The 20,656-nt window shown below is 46.4% G+C and overlaps 1 protein-coding gene across 1 annotated transcript in view; it reads right to left on the bottom strand.

The window, feature by feature from the left end:
* Window positions 1–17,241, bottom strand: part of TCF7L1 (transcription factor 7 like 1) — a 137,866-nt gene extending 120,625 nt beyond the window's left edge. Inside the window, exons 1-3 of the mRNA XM_016201753.2 lie at window positions 17,023–17,241; window positions 16,877–16,940; window positions 16,504–16,631 (exon numbers count right to left, since the gene is read on the bottom strand). Coding sequence (XP_016057239.2) covers window positions 16,504–16,631; window positions 16,877–16,940; window positions 17,023–17,241 — 411 coding nt within the window. The remainder of the gene's footprint in view (window positions 1–16,503; window positions 16,632–16,876; window positions 16,941–17,022) is intronic.
* Window positions 17,242–20,656: the final 3,415 nt, after the last annotated feature.

The following is a 20,656-nucleotide window of genomic DNA, read 5'->3' as shown; positions in this document are numbered from 1 at the left end:
CAGACTTGTGTGGTTCAAGGGTCAACTGTACTTCTAAACTCTATGGAATTGCTTGGTGAACTCCTAACAGTAACAGAATAACATTTAGGAGCTGTACATGCACCCCTAGCATTCAGACTATGGTTTCTAAGTAACATATTTCACTAAAAAAGGAATCAGAGCTCCTTCTAGAAATGGCTGGCTCCAGGTCTGGGACAGGAAACGCACAAAAAGATCCTGGAACATCCTGCCATTCCAGGAGGCAGGGAAGCATCGAAGACACGAGGACTTGAAGAGGTTTCCACTGACTACTAAGGATGCGGCAATCTGAATATCAATAAGGATAATAATATAAATGCATTTAAATACACTGAATAGATTTAAACACAGGAATTTACAATGATACTTTAAAAAATAATTTCATTGGTTACCTTTGCAGGGTAATAGAAAACCAACTGAAAACTTGTAAATAAATAAAGGGAAAGAATCATGCGTTTAAATTGCTTTTTCCAAGTGATCTAGAGCAGAGGTCAGAAAACTTTTCCTATAAAGTGTCAGATCTTTTCAACTCTGTAGGCCACTTATGGCCTCATCACAACTACTCAACTTTGCCCTTGTAGTGCCAAAGCAGCCACAGGCAATATGCAAATGAATGTGAAGGCTGTGTTCTAATAAAACTTTATTTACAAAAATAAGTAATGAGTTGGATTTAGTCCATGGATCTTAGTTTGCTGACTTCTGATCAAAGGTAACTAATGGTTCATAAGGGGCAGTTTCTCTTTTAAAAAATATTACAGCTGACACATGAGAAAGCAATGATACAAATAGACTATCACCATTTTTGAAACTGCTAATGAAGTAATGGTTGTGGGTGGTGATCATCACTGGCTGCTAATACCACAGAGACAACCAGACATTAAGTGTCTCATGATGTAAGAATGACATCAATGAAAGAGTCTTGCAAAAATAAATTTAAAAGGAGAGAGAAAGACAGAATCCTGAAGCTTGATCAAAAATCTAATCCAGCTAACACTTTTCAAGAACTACAGGGGATAGAAAAACATGTTGAAAGACTTCTTGGGGTTGCATTTAACAAAATACAGACAGTGAGAAACTCCACAGGAGGCATCAGATAAAAAACTAAAAACCTAACTAGGAAGTTTACATCCTATTTACAGTGCAGAGCAGTATGTCCATTGCTACCTCAGTATTTCAAAGATGTACCATAATTCTGTGATAAATCATCTTTGATCCATACATAATAAAGACTATAAAAAAAACTATGAAAATAAACTTTTATAAAAAAATGAGGGACCAAAAATATTTTGTTCCTTCATCTTATTTAATATTCACAAATATACTATAAAGTGTCAGAGAAACAATCTAGCAACTTATATAGCACTGAAAGGTAACTGTTCCTGCACTACAACGTCAAACTTTAAAAATTTGCTCATCAATTTGGCCAGTACCACAGAAATAATTGTTTCTGGCAAGAAACACCACTTAATAATAAAACCAGTGGGTGCAAGGTTGGTCAGAAATGGGAAATTAGTATAGTCACAAAGGACCTCCCCACAGATACTTACTAATTACAAAGAGGAAAAAATAATAACTTTCTTGCAGAAACCTGGCAGATGTCACTTTAACCAAGTGATCAAAATGAACATCACCTGTAATGGGAAAACAGATGGCTCCTCCAGAGAAGCACAGAGCAGTACATCGAAACACCTCATCAACTATGCAGTGTTCTAGCCCAAAATACACAACCAGAATCTGCTCATGAAGAACCTTCTGAAAAAAGCAGAATTCAAGGTCCTTTACAAAATAGCTTGTAATCTTCAAAAGTCAAGAACATAGGAGACATTATGCTGACTGAAAACTATTCTGGACGGAAGGAGACTAAAGAGACAACGAAGTGTAACCCGTGACCCTGGACTCATCCTGGACCTCCCCCCACACCAATTTTTTTATTTATTTAAAAATACCCTCGAGGAGTGAGGATATTTTTTCCATTGATTTTTTAGAGAGAGGGGAGGGGAGGAGGGGGGAAGGGGAGAGAGAGAGGAGAGAGAAACATCAATGTGACAGACAGATCAACCGGTTGCCTTCTGCATGGGCCCTGGGGCTTGGATTGAACCTGCAACCCAGGCACATGCCCTTACCCAGGAATCGTACTCTTGACCTTCAAGGGCACAGGTCTACACTCTAACCACTGAGCCATGCTGGCCAGGGCGGACCAAAAATTTTTTAATGTTTTCTTTTGCTACAAAAGGAAGACAATGGCAAAATCTGAATAAGGTATGTAGATGAGACAATAGGATTACTCTGTGTTAATTTCCTGACTGTACAACTATATTGCGGTAAATATTCTTGGTTTTAGCCATGGCTGGTGTGGCTCAGTTGGTTGGAGCATGGTTCCATACCCCAAGAGGTGGCGGTTTTGATCCTTGGTCAGGGCATATACCGAAGCTGCAGGTTCAATCCCAGGTCCGGGAGCAAGTGGAGGCAAGCAACAGATGTTTCTCTCTCACATTGATATTGATGTTTCTCTCTCTCTCTCTTTACCTTAAATTGATAATAATAAAAACAAATATCTTTGGTTTTAGAATATACACATGGGTGTGGGGGAAGGTCAAAGAGGGTAAAAGTGGGATAAATGGTGATGGAAGGAGACCTGACTTGGGGTAGTGAACACACAATATATACAGATGATGTATTATAGAATTGTACACCTGAAACCTGTATAGTTTTATTAACCAATGGAACCTCAATAAATTCAATAAATAAAAAATAAAAAACCCAAACATAATTAAAAAAAACAACAAACATGCACATGAAGTTATCTAAGAGTAAAGGGGCATTGTATCTGCAACTTATTCTCAAAAGTTATAGGACAGAAAGATAAAGAAAATACAGCCAATGTTAACATTTTGGGAAATCTAGAGAAAATTACATGGGAATTCTTCATACTATTTCACATTTTTTTCTGTGTCTGAAATTACTCCAAAATAAAAAGTTAAATTAATTTATACACATACAGGGTGGGGTACAAGTAGATTTACAGTTGTGAGTATGTGAAACAGTTTATTCTTGTATTGTTATTTATTAATTATTGTATTATTTTCCGCACGAACAACTGTAAACCTACTTTTGCCCCACCTTGTATATATACATTTGAGCGTTGAACAATACAGGTTGGAACTGTGCAAGTCCACTTACACGCGGATTTTTAAAAATAAATACAGCTGGCCCTTTGTATCTGTAGGTTTTCCATCTGAGGAGTCAACCAACCACAGGGTGAAAACAGTATTTTCGCAATACAACCCGCAATTGCGAAGGGCCAACTGTAGTTAAGTTTTGGGGGAGTCAAAAGTTATACCTGGATTTTTTTTTTAAATATGGTTTTTTTTAATTTTAATGATTGTTTAGAGAGAGGAAGGGAGAGGGATAGAGAGACAGAAACATCGACCTCCTGCACACCCCCACTGGGAATCAAGCCCCCAACCTGGGCATATGCCCTGACTGGGAATTGAACTGATGACTTCTTGGTTCATAGGTCAATGCTCAACCACTGAGCAACACCAGCTGGGCAAAAGTTATACCTGGATTTTTTCTGCACGGGAATCAGGGCCTCTAACCCCCGTGTTGTTGAAGGATCAAATGTATATAAATTCCTACATATATAAATTGTGTGTGTGTGTGTGTGTGTGTGTATACATGTATATATCATCCTGTTGATAGTCATTTGATTAGGAACTCACACAAACTGGCAATTCTGTTGAAATGATATGTAAATCTTTGCAAAGGAAATTGATAGCCATGTAAATTCAAAGCTTGCATTAAGAACTGAAGTTGATGTACTAATTACTTTTGTTTAAGCATTTCTGGTTTCCCCTGACTATACCATTCAATCATTTCCTATAAAAATATTTCTAAATACTGCAAGAAAAGCCACTTATTAAAATATTGGTTTAAATTTTTTGGCCACCAAACATCTTAATAAAATTTTAATAATATTGTACATTATTTTTTATGACATTTATTATTTCTCTGTTTTCTTTTTTTAAAATCCTCACCCAAGGATATGTTTTTATTAATTTTTTTTTAGAGAGAGAAAGGGAAAAAGAGAAAGAAATATGGATGTGAGAAACATCGACCAGTTGCCTCCCATACTTGCCCCAACCAGGGATCGAACCCACAACCTAGCTATATGCCCTGATTGGGAATCAAACTTGCCTGCCACCTTTTTGGTGTACGGGATGACATTCCAACCAATTGAGCCACCAAGCCAGGGCTATTCTTACTTTTTATATCCCAGAGATTCCTTCTATGATGTTGATACTTAGTTTTAGCCTTGGACAAATCCTGGTTTTAAAACAGTCCATTCAGCCAAAATGTTAATTCAGTGACCCTCAAATACTAACATCATCCCCATTTTGCCAAAGAGGGCCCTGGAGCAAAGAGGCACAGAGCCAGACAATGGCTGGGCTGGGATTCAAGGCCTGGCCGACTGTGGCCAAGTCTCAGGCCCTTAGACATACTGGAACCCCAAGGGGAAGGGGAGGCCTGTCAGTGGAGTATGCTCCTCCATTCCTCAGGCCTTGGGCTTCTCTCTGCCCATGTTCCTCTCTTCTCTCTTTCAGTGCAACTGCGTACTAAGCATCACTCCCCCCGCAACTCCAGACTCACCACCACAGCCCCTTCCTGCATTAATTTCTCCCTAAGAAGGCCTGGGAACACCCTTCCAAAGACAATCTACAGGGTGTCCCCAGCAAAATGTCTGTAGATTCCATTACATTTTGGAAATGAAATGTATTTTAATAAACACTGCCTTTATAATTATTCAAAGTGTGTATACATTTTTTGGACACCCCATATTTCCCACTCCAAAGCTTCAGCACTAGTGTCTCTCTCAGCAAGCATTTTATAACAGAAAAGCTTACATTGTAAAGTAGAAGTATAAAGTGTTTTTATTTCACGTATCTCTTTCCTCCTATACCTCTCCTCTATACATCCCACCTAGAAAACAGCTTAAATAGATAATATAATTAATAAGCAATGATTGTATCCAATTTACGTATGAAATCATATTCATACATGTACAAGAAAGCGGCTGGTCAGGAGTAGTAAGTAGGCAACAGATCGAGTCAACAGGTGTACATAACATTATACATCGTGATACCTAAGAAACCAAGTTTACTACCTCAAGATGTCAGAAGAAAAGCACAAGGAAAACTTAAGGGAAAAATAGATTAAATGGAGCTGCAGAACACAGAAAAGCAAAGATAGATTAAGACTGCAATGATCACCATCTCTAGAACTGTAGCGAGACTGGCCATTAAAAGGGTCTGAATCTACCCCAGGCAGAAGCAGCGATTTTAAAAGTGCCTCCTAAGTCAAAGGGCTGCAAATACCAGGGAAAAGAATGAATAGAGGGATGTTACTCAATATTCCTCCTTTACTGTACTTGTACACACCATTTCATTGTATCTTGCTCCAAACGGCATTTTCACATTAATTTGGCTGTCAACTTCCAGTAGAAGGGGAATTGCAGCACTGTGGATGGGATAATGGCTCCACCACCTTTTGGAGAGGTGACTCTAGGTCCCTCACATCCACTCTCTGTCTCAGCTTCTTCATGGGTAAAACAGATTATAATGTCAGATGTGCATGTGTTCAATGTGGGAAGAATTGTAGGTGCCAGAGTGCCCTGGAACACTGCAGGTGCCCACGGGGCTGTTTTGAAAAACACTGATGTTTAAATATTCATTCAACATTCAACAAATGTCTGTGAATCACTTCTCCTGGGTCAGGTGTTACAGTTTCATCAGGAAATATTCTGAGGTGCAGTTTTTCTGTAGCTCTGCTTTTTGCCGGGCCTGCTGAGGGTGTCCCCAAGTAGTAAAGATGGTAATGTTCCCATCATTCGCAACTGTTTGATCCGGGGCAAGTCCACCACCTCTCGGAGCCTGTGCTCCTCACCAGTGGGGTGGCTGGATGGTCCCCCTTCCAGCTGTGAGGGCGACAGGGCACCCAAGCCGGGGCCCTGTATAAGACTCTCAGAAAGGAACAGGCAACCCACCCCCAGAAGGCATGTGTTATAAAATCCAACTGATATTCGTGACTCTGATATATTCTTTTTGGAATTTATGGAGAATGGTGTGGTTCCAAACATCAGAAATCTCTCCTGCCAACAAATCTGGACTTGATTAGCTCTTCATACCACTCATTCTTACTTCTGTTTTTCTTCTTTATCATCAGATCCACCGATTTCTTAATCACAGTCACTATCGCTCATATTTACACCTTCCTGTTTTCCCACACATTTTCCATAGGCATTCGTACAAATAGAGGCCCCATCCACTTTATGAGGAATAAGACATGGATCTCACTAAGGTTTAGTGCCTCGCAATATCCAGATTTCCAGGAGGGCTTAGGCAGGCCCCAAGTACCTCCCTCAACCACACTCAAAGGCCCTCTTGGTAATCTTTCTACCATGGCTACTGTTTTCAGAAAGAGGCCATCTGGAAGATAATCTGGGAAGGGAAGGGAAAAGCACTGAATTACCTGATTCCTTTCCTAATTGCAAACCATCTTAACCATACAAACACACACACACACACACACACACACACACACAGAAAGGGAGGGGACTAATACATTCTCTGCAATTCCCAAAATAATCCTGTGTATATATTTAGTATTTATTTCTTTAATAGTCAATTTACTGGAGTAGTTAGAGATTGGGACTGGTTTTTAACTTAGAGAACTTTTAAAAAAGCAACCAAGCCCTGGCGGTATGCTCAGTGGTTAGAGCGCTGGCCTGTGCACCCAAAAGTCACGGGTTCAAATCCTGGTAAAGGGCATGTGGGAAGCAACCAATTAATGTGTCTCTCTAGCACTGATGTTTCTCTCTCTCTCTCTCTCCTCCCCTCCTTCCTCCCTCCCATCCTTCCACTCTTTCTAAAAATCAATGGGGAAAAAAGCCTCGAGTGAGGATTAACAACAAAAAAATTTTTAAAAATTTGTCAAATGTTTTATAAAATGAATAAGGAAATAATATTTGCACACTTGGTTCACCAGAGCTCGGTTTGTTAACCAAACTACGTTGTTATCCAAACTGCGGAGGCAGCGAGCCAATCTATTCCTCCCACCTTCCTGCACACCAAAGACACACTTGTGTGTTCTTCCAACCCTTACCGAGTTAAGCAACAAAAAACAGCCCCCACGTTCAAAACAGTTCACATGCTAGTAGATGACCACTTATTCCTCTGAAAGAGGGGAATGTGGTGCCGTTCCTGGGGCCACCCACTAAAAGCTGCTTCCCTCCCCTGGAGTATGGTGCTGGAGGAACAACTTAAACCGCAGCCACTCACTCACTTATAAAACTGTTTATTTGGGAAGGTACATTCCCAGGTCCACTCTGTAAAGTTGGAACAAATCTACCCAGCTTCCGACCCAACTGATAACTCTCATCAGGATTTCTGAGCTGGGAAACAAAGGTCAGCGGCCCTGCTCCCAAAAGAAGGAGGAGCCAGTTATATCAGGCACTTGTGTAAAGTCACAAGGGTGAAATGGGAAGACTAGACTTTGGACTCACAACCAAGTTCAAATCTCTGTATTGTCAATTACCAGTAGTGTGACCTTGAGCAAGATACTTGACCTCTACAAGTCTGCACAACAGCAAAATGGGAATAACAAGTACCTACTTCCTAGCAGGTCAGAAGCTATGAAAAATATTCAGGTTTTCATAGCCATTGCCAAGGGCTTTCCACATGGAGTGGAGCTATCAACACCCTTCCAGAACAGCCAGTGAGGGCACCCACTTTACCAGCATACATCTGCCAGTATTAATGTCTTATTAAGACAAACTCTGTTAATTTGGTGGGCCAAAAAACGAGTCTTGTTTTTATCAGCATTTTTTAATTACCTGGGAGGTTGAACATAGTTTTACATCTTTGGTAGTCATTTGTAGTTTCTTCTTTTGTGAATTTTTTATTTCTACTTTACATTTACTTTCTACAGTTAGGGTGAACACTTGGGACCTTGTTTCTCCTCTTAAAAAACATTTCTGCCTGGCTGGGCGTGGCTCAGCGGTTGAGCGTCGACCTAGGATCCAGGCGATCAGGGTTCGATTCCCGGTCAGGGCACATGCCCGGGTTATGGGCTCAATCAATGGCTCTCTCATCATTGATGTTTCTATCTCTCTCTCTCCCTCTCCTTTCCTCTCTCTGAAATCAATAAAGATATATAAAAAAAAACATTTCTAAAATGCTATGCCAGCTTAGAGTATGAGTTCATTTCTGTTCTGAGGATTCCAGGTAACTACAGTGATCACCCACCCTTCATCACTTCCACAAAAACTCTTGAAAAGGCCATGTTTAGGGTTCCTTTTTTTAAAAAAATTTTATTTACTGATTTGAAAGAGCAGAAGGGAGGAAGGGAAGGAAGGAGGGAGGGAGGGAGGGAGGGAGGGAGGGAGGGAGGGAGGGAGGGAGGGAGGGAGGGAGGGAGGGAGGGAGGGAGGGAGGGAGGGAAACACTGATTTGTTGTTCTACCCATCCATGAATTCATTGGTTGTTTCTTGCATGTGCCCTGATGGGGGATCGAACCTACAACCCTGGTGTATTGGGACGACACTCTAACCAACTGAGCTACCTGGCCAGGGCAGAAAGACATTTTTATAGTTTTTGAACTTTGAAGTGCACTTCTAAAACTAAATGTTCATTCTCCCATGAAAATCTGTGGGCTATATACATATAATAAAAAGGAAAGATTTAAAATTCTGAAATTTATTTTAGGACCTTAAAGGTATTTATCTGTAAACTGAGATAACTCAGAGCACCTCTAACACCTGTGAGTCTCATAAAGAAGTTGCACAATACCTCAGAGGTGTTCACTGAGCAACACACACAGTACAGAGGAAAAGGCAAGTCCCCTCATTCCTCTTATGTTCCCTTCATTTCGGAATGCCAAGGTTTTGGGAACTGTATTTATTTCACTATTCATTCCCTAAATCCAATCCTGCTTGAAAGAAGATAAAAAAGCATGGGACACATAAAAACCTCCTCCAAAAATACAGTAGCCAATCTGGGGCAGTTTTCCACATGCTTTTAAGCGGTTAGTCCTTCCTTTCCCATCCCCAATTACTTATCATAACCCAGTATCTGTCCCTGATTGCAAATGAGTTGTATTCTGATTCCCATCTCCCTTCTCATTCAAAATCAGCCAGCTCCAGACAACTGAGAGAGGAAAATTTATCCAAATATGGCATATCTTTCAACCAATGCACAAGTGTTTCATTATTTAACATGTAGCTAAGAGGTTCCCAACATTTCCAGATTTATAATGGGGGTACAGAGAAGGGACCTGTGGCCTTCCTACTGCAAACAAAATTCCAAGACCCCCACCCCAGCCAACTTGCCCTTGGTTTTACTGAGACTCTCAAAGCCATGTAGCCATGCAATGAATCTGTCCTCAATTTCTGCTAACTCCGCCTCTGCATCTCTCTACACCCTTACCTTCAACTCTTGGGCTAGTCTACAGAACTAGGACACCTGCTCTCAAGCATCCTCCATCAGTGAAGGAAGACGACTGCCTTCCTCCCTAAGTTCTCAGGCTCATCTCCTCTTCCTTCGCATTTTCTCTGCCATTCATCTTCCACGCTTACCTCCTTGCCCCTACAAACAGGCTCCCACTCTAGCATCCTAAGTATGCTTTCAAAGCCTGGGGCTCCTCCCTTTTCCCTTCATGCCACAGCCATTCTTTTTCTTTTTTTTGTATTTCTCACAGAGGGTATTTTTTCCATTCACTTTTTTTTTTTTTTAAGACAGAGTGGAAAGGAGGGAGGGAGAGAGAAACATCGATGTGAGAAACACATCGAATGGTTGCCTCTGCACGCACCCCAACCAGGGCGTGGGATGAACCTGCAACCCAGGTAACGTGGCCTTGACTAGAAATCGAACTCATGACCCTCCGGTGCAGGGGGGAGGAGATGATGCTCTAACCACTGAGCCCACCGGCCAGGAACAGCCATTTTTCTTAAATGGTTGTCTGGAGTCCAGTTTTCCAACATCTTCCAGGTTACGGCAGGATGGAAAGTGAAACGTGTAAGGTACACGGGTAGAGAGCAGGCTGCTCCCCACTGTGGGAGTCTGGTCTGGGGTTCCGGCCGAGAAGTGAGGGATGGGCCACACCCAGGACCAGTCCAGTGCACAGTGCCTTGGCACCTGAGGGGGAATCCCTAAGCTCCTGTCTCTGCCTCCCTATCTTCATCACTGCACTTGCCTGGAATACTTCTCGCTGTGGGCACCAAAAACTTCCTAATTAGTGAATTCCCAAAGGCCCTCTTGACTCCTCCATCTTCTTGTCCCCTCTGTGGCATCTGTCACTGAGGACACCCCTCCCTTTTCTTTTCCCTCTAGCTCCCATGATGTCACAGTACCTAAGCTCTCCTCCCACCGTGGCAAGCGCTCCTTTCCATTCCCCTTCAGTGACTTCTTTCTCCACTCTGAGCATCTTCTCCTCTCCTCCTCTTGCTCCCCTGCATCACCCAGTTGCTGCAGTTTCAACTATTCCCTCAATATCCCCTCAAACCCAAGCTGTCTCCAATGAAACAGCAGTTTCTCCAAGTGAGAGCCTCTTACAGACCATGGGGGCCCTGATATTGCCAAAATAGTCAAGAGCATCTGTCCAGCACGGGGTAGGCAAAGACGGTAGGCCAGGGCCTCACCTGCAAGAAGTCATCCCCCCAGGTCACCCAGGCTCAGACACCAGGGGTTCACTGTGACATCAGCCACTTTCTACCTACAGTATCGTCTCTCCCTGAACAAATTCAACCAGTCATCCCAGTCTCTCCCATCCTTTCCATTTGGATACTCTTAAGCCTTTTTTCATCTCACCCTTGGAATCCTGTGAGTCTTCAAACCGTTCTAGCCCCTTCCAGGTCCTCTCCCTCCAATCACTAATAGCTTTCTAAGCACATGTATGAGTCACATCACTTCCCAGTATAACTTTCAATGGTTGTCTGCTGCTTCTTGAGTAAGGCCAGATTCCTTCACTGGCATTCAAGGTCTGGCCCCTTATCCTTTCAGGCAAACAGAATCATTACCCCAAATAGCCCCGAACTTTTTTCCTTCCTCCACACCTCTGCTCTCCCTGTGTTGGCTTCGACCTCAAGATGAGGGTGAAGGTGGACTTCCACTTTTCACTATAAACACCTCTGTACTATTTACATTTATTATTAACAAGAATTACTTTTAAATATATTTTTTAATTTTTCTATTACAGTTGATATTCAATATTATGTTAGTAGTTTTTTTTAATATGTGTTTATTGATTTCGGAGAGAGGAAGGGAGAGGGAGAGAGATAGAAACACCAAAGATGAGAGAGTCATTGATCGGCTGCCTCCCGCACGTCCCCTACTGGGGATGTAGCCCGCAACCCGGGCATGTGGCCCGACCGGGAACCGAACCGGTCGATGCTCAACTGCTGAGCCACTCTGGCTGGGCTTTGTATTAGGTTTAGTGGTTAGACAATGAACAAGAATTACTTTGAATTAAAGAATGACTGAGTTGTGGGACTAGTTTAAAACAACTTCCTCACCCCAGCAGGTGTGGCTCAGTTGGTTGAGAGTCATCCCATGCACTGAGAGGTTGCCGGTTCGATTCCCAGTCAGGGCACATGCCTGGGTTTCAGGCTCTATCCCCAGGACAGGGTGTGCAGGAGGCAGCTGATCTATGTTTTACTCTCACATCAATGTTTCTCTCTCTCCCTTCCTCTCTCTCTAAAAATCAATTAAAAAAACAAAACAAAAAAACCCACAAAATTTCCTCTACTTGCCTTCCTTGATCTTGATGGCCCAAAACAATCCTTCTGTTCTCAAAATTTCTTCTCTGGACTTTATGAACTCCTAACACAGACTTCCTATTATAGTGGTTTGTGCTAACATTACCTTTTTTTTTCTTTCCATCCTCACCTGAGGACACGCTTAGAGCGAGGGAGGGAGAGCGAGCGAGCGAGAGAGAACATGGATGAGAGAGAAGTATCGATCGGTTGCCTTCAGAATGCTCCCTGGCTAGGGATCAAACCCACAACCCTGGTATGTGCCCTTATCTGGAATCAAACCAGCAACTTTTTGGTGTTTGGGACAATACTCAACCAACAGAGCCACTCCCATTGGGCAGTTACTTCTTCCTAACTCATTTTTTAAATCCTTTAGGGCAAAGTTGGGTCTAATTCATCCCTTCTCCCACAGTCCCTTAGTCATTGCCCATAATGTGCCCTCAATAAACATCTTATAGATGCCAGTCTAAAGTTCTCCAGTTTAGCAAGTAAAAGTTGGCTCTAAATTGGAATATAAGTAGGATCTTTGCATTACAGGTTTTCCAATCTATTATGCAAAGTTAAAACAATGTGTGGCATGAATTCTTTTTTATGTCACAAATGTTTCTGTTAACTTTGCACATCACTGTAAAGGCTGGAATATGCTATTAAAGGTTAGGTTTATGTTGTTGATGGAAGCATGCGTGTGTGTGTGCATGTGTGTGTGTGCGCACTAGCCTACTTTCTCCTCAAGAATCAGAGAAGTGAGATCAATGAAGAATGAGACCAACCTATAACTTTCTAAAATTATAACAGAGCAAGCAGATATTCCCACCCATCCAAAAAAGAAAACCTGACAGGGTTTGAGACCCTCTAGAGGGTCTGTCACCCCAGCAATCCAAGTGCCAAAACTTCAACAATGCAGGCAGGGCCCTCGCAACAAAAGCTTGTTCCATGTGGAAAGCCCTCATTAAACCCTCAGTTATATTTAGAAAAAAATGGAACAGAAGTTATATTTAGATAAAATGGCTTAAAAGAATTTTTACCGAGAGCAGCATGTTTATCCTATCTCCCATAAGAAAGGTTTTCCTTAGCTTTTACATACAACTCCTAAAAACAGACAACTTCTCTAAACATACAGAAAGATTTCTGCTTGGGTTCTTTGTGTCAGAAAGAAATCAGGAGCACCCAGGATATCGGCAAGACTGCCTTTGGAAAGCAGTGGAATAGGAAGGACTTAAAAAGAAACAGGTTTGGTGAACAAAAAACCATTTCATACAGAAACCTGAGTTGAGATGGTCTGAGAAAGGTGTGAGGATATGGTACTGAGCTGTGCGAGAAAAGCTGTTAAACTTATAAACTGGACACAAAACCTATAGATTTCCTCAGCAATCTACCTAGAAGTGGCGCTCTTTTCCAAAATGTCATTAGCGCTCTAGTCGTGGTCACAGTCAAACTATTCTCCATTGCTTTGTAGCTAGCTCGCTGAACCACAGTCAGCATTTTCCTTTTGGCTCTGATTAGTCAAACTATTTTTATTAGTCAAACTATTTTTGACATTCACTTTCTTCTGTGTTGACTTACATTTTCCTAACAAAATCCTAGTCAACAGCGCCAAGGTGGTTTAGCAAACTTGTGAAGCCTTTTCAGGAATGAATGTATCATTTTGGGGTGACTATTTGAAGAAGTGAAAGATGGTTTGTGACAGTTATTCCTTTCTTCCTAGGCCACAAGGTCCCCAGGGCTCCAGATGGGAATGAATCATGGCTCGGAGGCTTGGCACACACCCCAGGTTAAGGGGACCTCTTCTCTAAAGAGCCTCAGGAAGAGGCCACTTCCCAGCCTCCCAGCCAAACCAGAGTGGAGGCCAAAGGTAATGCCTGGGGAGGAGATGGCCGACAGCAGGACTGGCCAGCCCCCAGTCATCCTAGCAGGAATTATGCCAGTGCTAAGGGTGTTACAGCCCTGCTGCTTGCTATTCCTAGGGTCAATTAACACCCTGAAAACACTCCAGCTAATCCCTACTTTTGCTTCTGGCTTGGTATTTCCAGAAAGTGTTGGCACAACAGAGAACTGAAGTCACCAATTTTATACCACTTGCAGGCCTTACAGCAACAAAGCCTAAAGCTGTGAAATTAGATATGAAACAAATACAGACCTAGACACCAGAAGAGACCAGATTATTCCAGACACTTCCCTCCCCCCTTCCCTTTCTTCCATCCCATATCTATCCACATCCATTTTAAGAGGATGGGACCCCAAAAGAGGGTCTACAGTTTGAATCACATTAGTTACATTAATATAATCACCCAGAAGAAAGCATCATCTCAACCTTCTAGTCCACGCAAGTGATTAAGGGTTTCCTCACTTGCTTTCCTAACAGCCCATGATACCAAGGATAGGGTCAAAGAGCAGGTTCTATTGAGCTGACTGAACTGCAGGAAACGTCCCCAAACATCAATGAACTTCGTAAGCAGGCAGGCCTAACACAGTGATAGGCACTTAAAGATCACAGAAACAATAGGGAAACTGAACTTCTGCAACAACAAATCACCAGGGAGACAAAACGTAGGTATGAGAGTGTGCTAAGATATACTAAGTCCCTTATGAAGCGTCGAGAGAGAGGGTGAGTGTCCTCGGAGGCTTGAAAAGAGGGCTGGCGACATGGGCCAGGGCAGGGAACAGCTGCGGGGATGAGTATGAACAGGCAGGCAGAGGCATGCAGAGGGGGAAAGGTCGACTTCCCCAAGGAGGGCTCTGAAAATCCCACACAGGCCTAGATTTAGTAATCAGGAGTCAGTATCACCAAGAACCTGCCTTGGAAGTTTTGAGGCAAAAGAACATGTAAGATAGTAGAAAGAAGGAAGGGTGGTAGAAGGTGGTAGAAGGGAGGAAGGACAGGACTGACACAAACAGGAAATCTATCCCACTGGATCTCTTCCCTGGGGGGCAACTGTCACAGTCACCATTCAAAGAGGAAGAACCCAAATGTCCCAATGAGAAATGGGTAGCTAGAAGGAATAGCCTGTTGGAGGGAAATAACTGGTTCTGTTTGGGACACGTCTAGTGACTTTATCTGCACCAGATCCTGGATCAGTGATCACTCACAGGCTCATGCCTACAGACTCCTCTTTTCAGGCATCTTACTGGGAAATGGGAAAATGAGACTTTGGTAGCATAACCCCCTCACACGCACAGTTACAGGAACCCTACCAAAACTTTCAGAACCGAGCTACATCTGCGGACATGGCAGGGAATCAGCGAAAACCTAAACAAAGTTGCTACAGCTTATACTGCTCAACTTTTACTCACACCTTTTTTTCTTTTAATATGAATGAGAAAAAGTAACCGCCAGATGCCCATATCCAGTTTATATTCAGGACTTCCTGGGATGCTCCAGAGCAGGGCCAAAGCCACAGACCTCCCCGGCCTGACCGACTGGGTTCTTCAGAGCCCCCACCTCCACCCCTACATGTCAACTGGCCAGCAAAGCGCACCACTGAACCCACAGTAGAGGTCTCGGCTCTCCACCGACCCTGACAGCAGGGATCGTCCATTTAGCAACGAGCGTTTCTCAGGCGCCCCTTGAATTATGACCCTTATGTAAGGACAGACTGAACATACAGTAAGTTTGTCCGGCTCTGCTCCTCAGGCACCAACACCGCCCGCCCCCTAATCAAGAACCAACTGGCAGGCACTGGGAAGCTGGGCGGGAAGCAGAGAACCACTACCGTGCCCGCGATGCCCAAGGGGCAGCACGCAAAAGCCTGGCACGTAGTGGACAGGCGCTCGCCCAAATCTGTCATCGGACCTAGCACCTGGGCAGAGGCCCCCTGCTTGGGGTGGCGGCTCCGGGGACACAAAGCCTGCCCAGCCCCGGCTACGCCCCTCGCGACTCCGCGGGGGGGGGGTCAGAGCCAGCGAGGGGGAGATGGAATCCGCCCTCATTTGCACTTCGTCTGGGGCCGGGTCAATTTGCTTAATCACGGCTCTAAATGCCAGCGCGCAGCACACAATGCGCGCCCATTAACAGGTTTAAAGTGTCGCAGCGCCCGCTTTAAATGAGAAAAGTCGGCCACAAAGGAGGGAAAAGCCAAGTTCCTCAACTTCAAGAATGCCGCGGGATGCCCTCGAAATCGTCTCCGCGAGTTTAAAACCCCGAGCTGCACGGAGAGGTTGAGGCCCCCGCGCGAGGGCTGAGGGCGCGAAGACGGGGGTGTGAATAACCCGCCACCAACACTGGGTGTCTTAGGAACCGACTCGCAGCGGCCCCACGAAACTGAGGTCTGGGGGCAACGTCGCCAGCCCCGCTCCCCGGGCCCACTGCCCAACTGCCAGGGAAAGCTGACCCACTTCCAGGAAGGAAAACGAGACCCACCCGCCCCCGGCCCAAAGCCGGCAAAAATCCAAGTTTTCCTTAGTGGGAGCAAAGAATTTTGGAAGCCAAAGGAGATCCCAGACGTGGACCCCCAAAGCCTCTCCCCAGAAAAAGGGGGGATTTAAAGGGTTTTTTACTTTCATCCAGGCACTGGCGAACGCAGCCTAAACGCTCGGCCGCCACAGAGTCGTTCAACTCGGCAAAAAAGTTCCGCCGGGAATCCTCCCGGGACGGCCCCATCCCCCACCCGGTCGCGAGCTCCGGGGCGCATCCCGCCGGCCCGGCGTCCCACCCGCCCCGGCGCAGCCCGACAGGCGCTCACCGTGCGCGCTCCTCCGGGAGACAGGGGTCCGTTGGGGAGATACGGGCTGCTCAGGTCCGGGATCATCAGGAACGGATACCCAGGGTACGGGGGCCCCTTAAAGAACGCGCCGTCCTGGGGCCTTCTCACTGCGGACGAGACCGAGGCAGGGTGAGGCCGGGCCCCCGCGACAGCGCCGCGGCAGGGGCCCTTGGACGGGGACCCGGGACCCGAGAGCCCTCCCGCGCGCCCCAGGACGGCTGCCGCCTAGAGGGGCGGAGAGCAGGGGCACGGCCACGGGAGCCTGGGGAGCTTGGGGAGCCGGGGGCGGCCCGAACTGAGGCTCAGAGCCCCGCGGGGCCCGGGATTGGGGGCTGCCCCGACCAGCACGTACCTTCGGCGAAATAGTCCCGCGGCTTCTGGAAGGCGTCCCGAGAGGGCTGCGGGCGCCTCTCCGCCTGCAGAGGAGACACAAAGGCGAGGGCGGGTGAGCGGGCGCCGAGCAGGGGTCCTCGGGGTCGGCCGCCGGAGCCTCCTTACCTCCGAGTCCGAGCTGCTGCTCTGGTTCTCCGACTCGTTGACCAGGGACGACTTAACCTCGTCCAGGTCCCGCTGCGCCGAGGCGCTGTCGCTGCTCGGCTCCTGCTCCTCGCCCCCTTCGTCCTGGAAGGGGATCAGCTCGTCGTTCGCCCCGAGGTCGTCCCCTCCACCGGCCGCCCCGGCACCCGAGCCGCCGCCGCCGCCGCCGAGCTGGGGCATGGTGGGGCCGCGGGCCGGGGCCACCGCTCTCCGAGCCCCGCGCCGCGCGCGCCCGGCCCGACCCGGCCCGGCGCCCCTCCCTCCCGCTCGCCCGGCTGCTCCGCTCGCTCCCGCAGCGGCCGCAGCAACAAAGTTTGACAGGGCGTGGTCCGGCGGGAAGTGGGGCCGGCGCGGCCGGGCCGAGCGGGGGCGGCTCGGCTCGGGCCCCTCCGGCAGCGCCGAGCCCAGGGCTCCCCAACTCGCCGCCACCGCCTGCTCCGCCGGGGCGTCCCAGCGCCTGGCCCGCCGGGGAGGGGCGAGCGGGGCAGGAAGGAGGGCCCGCCGGGCTGGGCAGGGGGGCCGGAGGGAGGAGCCCGGCTGCAAGCTGACACCCGCGCGCCGCGCGGAACCCCGCCAGCCCCGGCGCGCACACACTCACTCGCATTCACACTCGCCCACCGCTCGCTCACACCTTCCGGGGGCTGCACCTCCCCGCCGCGCGCCCCGCCCTCACCCCCAGGCTCGTCCAGACCCCCCTCCCCGGCGCCCCACCTCGCACCCCCGGCGGCCCTCCCCCCACCGACCCTCGGACCGCTGGAGTCCCACCCCCACCCCTAGGCAGCCCCTAACTTTCTTCCAAATAACCCCCAGAACTCGGCACGGATTCCACACCCCCTCCCACCGGCGCCGCGCGCTGGCGGGCGGCACTGCCCCCTGTGGGAAAGCCTCGGACACGCAGACCTGCGGGCGACACTCACTGCCCGGGGTTCTTCGGGCGCGGGACACCGCGCGGCCTGGTCGCCCCGGCGGCACGGAGCAGACGACGGGGAGCATGTGTGGCACTGGCGAGTATGCCGCGCGGCCTGCCGCTCCTCTTTGCTGTGGGCTTCCAAGGTGCCCCCCGCCCTAGGCCACTTTTTTTTACCTTGTTCAGGTGTCTGGAGTCATCTGAAATCCCAAAGACCATTTTCACCTCAAGGTTCCGTACTAGGTCCTTAACCAAGTAACTCAGGGTCCTGGGTTCAGACAGGATTCGGATTTGGTTCGTTGAGAGGAAAATTCTCTGCCAGTGACCATTCAAAAATCTGCCTCGGTGACCAATGAGTGTATGAAATATGCCCAACCAGCCTCATACTTAAAGAAATGCCTGTTCCAATAACATTAAGATAACATCCCTCTCCAACTAGTTTGGTAAAGTTTGAAAAAGTCCATCTTGTGTTATCCACAGTGGGGAACTATCAGGTGGGAGCATAAATTTTAAAAGCAGACTGGAAGGCAGTATGGAAATACCTAAAACCATTTAAAACACAACTGGCAGAGGAGTTTTCTACAGATGCAAGAAAGTTCAAAGCATCAGGGAGGTCTGTAAAATGAGTTTTGGGTCTTTCTTACCAGCTCAAAAGAATGAGGTCCCTGCCCATACAGACCCTGGAATAATTTTGGAGAGACACCCTTTAAGGAAAAACGGTATATATGGCACTATTTCTTTCTTTTTTTTTTTTTTTAATCGCCCTGGTGAGTTAGCTCGGTCTGTCCCAGTATGCCAAGGTTGTGGGTTTGATCCCCTGTCCAGGCGCATACATGCAGCAACAAATGAATGCACAAATAAGTAGAACAACAAACCCCTCTCTCTCTTCCCCCTCCCTCCCTAAAATCAATATATTTTTTTAAATTACATATATTTGTTTCTGCACAGAAAAAGTCTGAGAAGATGCACACCAAATTATTATCAATATTTCTGGGAAAAAGATAGGCCAGAGGAGAGGGGCAGTTTTGTTTTCTACTTCCTACATATTTTACAAGCAGATATGCCTTATCTAGTTTTTTACACAATACATGAATATAGTCTGACAAAGCTTTTTTCAAACAATATAGATGTATCTTGAGTAGTATCTTGAGTAAAAAGTAAAATTTCTTTTCCCTCTTCCCACGTCTCCCTCCAGTTAACCTCCTTCCTGTTACTAGTTTGGTGTATTTCCTCCCAGACATTCTCCTAGGCAGTTATCTACATGTGCAAACACATACAACGTTCAGATTTACTTTCACATAAATAGAATTATACTGTTCATATTATTGCACGATTTTTCATTTTTATAAGTTTTAAAAGTCAAAAGGCTTTTTTCATGTATTCCATAACATGAAGACTTTTGTATTAGCTTCCCATCGTTACTCTAACAAATCACTGCAAATTTGGTGGCTTAAAACACCAGAAATGCTTTCTCTTACTATTGTGGAGGCCCGAAGTCTGAAATGAGTGTCACTAAATCAAAATCAAGGTGTTGGCAGGGCCATATTCCCTCCTGAGGCTCTAGGGAGAATATATTCCTTGTCTCTTCCAGCTTCTGGTGGCTGCCAACATTCCTTGAGATCTCACCACTCCAACTTCTGTCTTGGTGGTCACGTTGCCTTCTTTGTCAGACCTCTGTCCGCCTTCTTGTAAGGAAGAACACTTGCGTTGTCATTTAGGACCCACTCAGGTAATCTTGGATAATCTCCCCACTCAAGAGCCTTGACTTCAGCACATCTGCACAGACCCCTTTTCCTTACGTGGACCCTGAGAAAGAAGATACTTACTGAGAAGGGTTCCTGGTGTCTAATTGGGCTCAAATTTTAAAAACAGAACCTAACAGCCATTTCTACACAGGGGCCTCCCACCTGAAGTACACTTCAAGGAGAAGCCCTTCCCCAGCTCCCTGCCTCCTGCACTGGGCTCCTGCCATCTGAGCCAGCCCTTATAAAGGAGTTCCTGGAATTCTGTTTCAACCAATATGACTGAAACTTTCCCCTTCCAATCGCAGCTGCACAGCTCCAGCCCCAGCTATTGGTTCACCAACCAATCAGACCAGCTCCATCCTGACGAATCAGGACAGTGACTTTGGATCAATCAAACTGAAAGGTTTGGAATCCTCCTTTGCATGAAGAGGGACCAATCAGGGACTAGGGGTAGGGGCTTCTGTCTGTATAAATCAACTCCCCCCTGGCTGGGGGAGTACACTTTCTCTTTGCTCCAGAGGCTGTCTCTCTCAGCGGGTGCTAACCTGGCTTGACTGGAACAGGTGGAATAGTACAGAGCTATCTAGTTGCAGAATCATGCCCTAGGGCTTCCTCGACCCAGGGCCACTTCACAGACATGCAGTTTCACAACTGTGCTGCTTCATAATTGAACTCTAACACTGCTGCGCTGTTCCACAGCCCTGCTGTATCACAATTGAGCTGTTTGCACTGAATAGTTTCCTTCTTCACCACACCCCAAATTGGGGATTCCTGTTGGCATTGAACTGGCACCACGATATCGGTTGACATTTATAAGGTAACATTCACAGGTTCTGGAAATTAGTACGGGGGCATATCTTCAGAGTGAGCCATTATTGGTTTACCAAACCTATCAACCTGAAAGAACTGCAAATTGAAACAACACAGAGATACTGTTTTTCAT

This window comes from Miniopterus natalensis, chromosome 13 (genome assembly GCF_054644295.1).
Source record: "Miniopterus natalensis isolate mMinNat1 chromosome 13, mMinNat1.hap1, whole genome shotgun sequence".
NCBI lineage: Eukaryota > Metazoa > Chordata > Mammalia > Chiroptera > Miniopteridae > Miniopterus > Miniopterus natalensis.
Note: the sequence above shows the minus strand (reverse complement) of the source record. Positions and strands in the feature narration are given on the sequence as shown.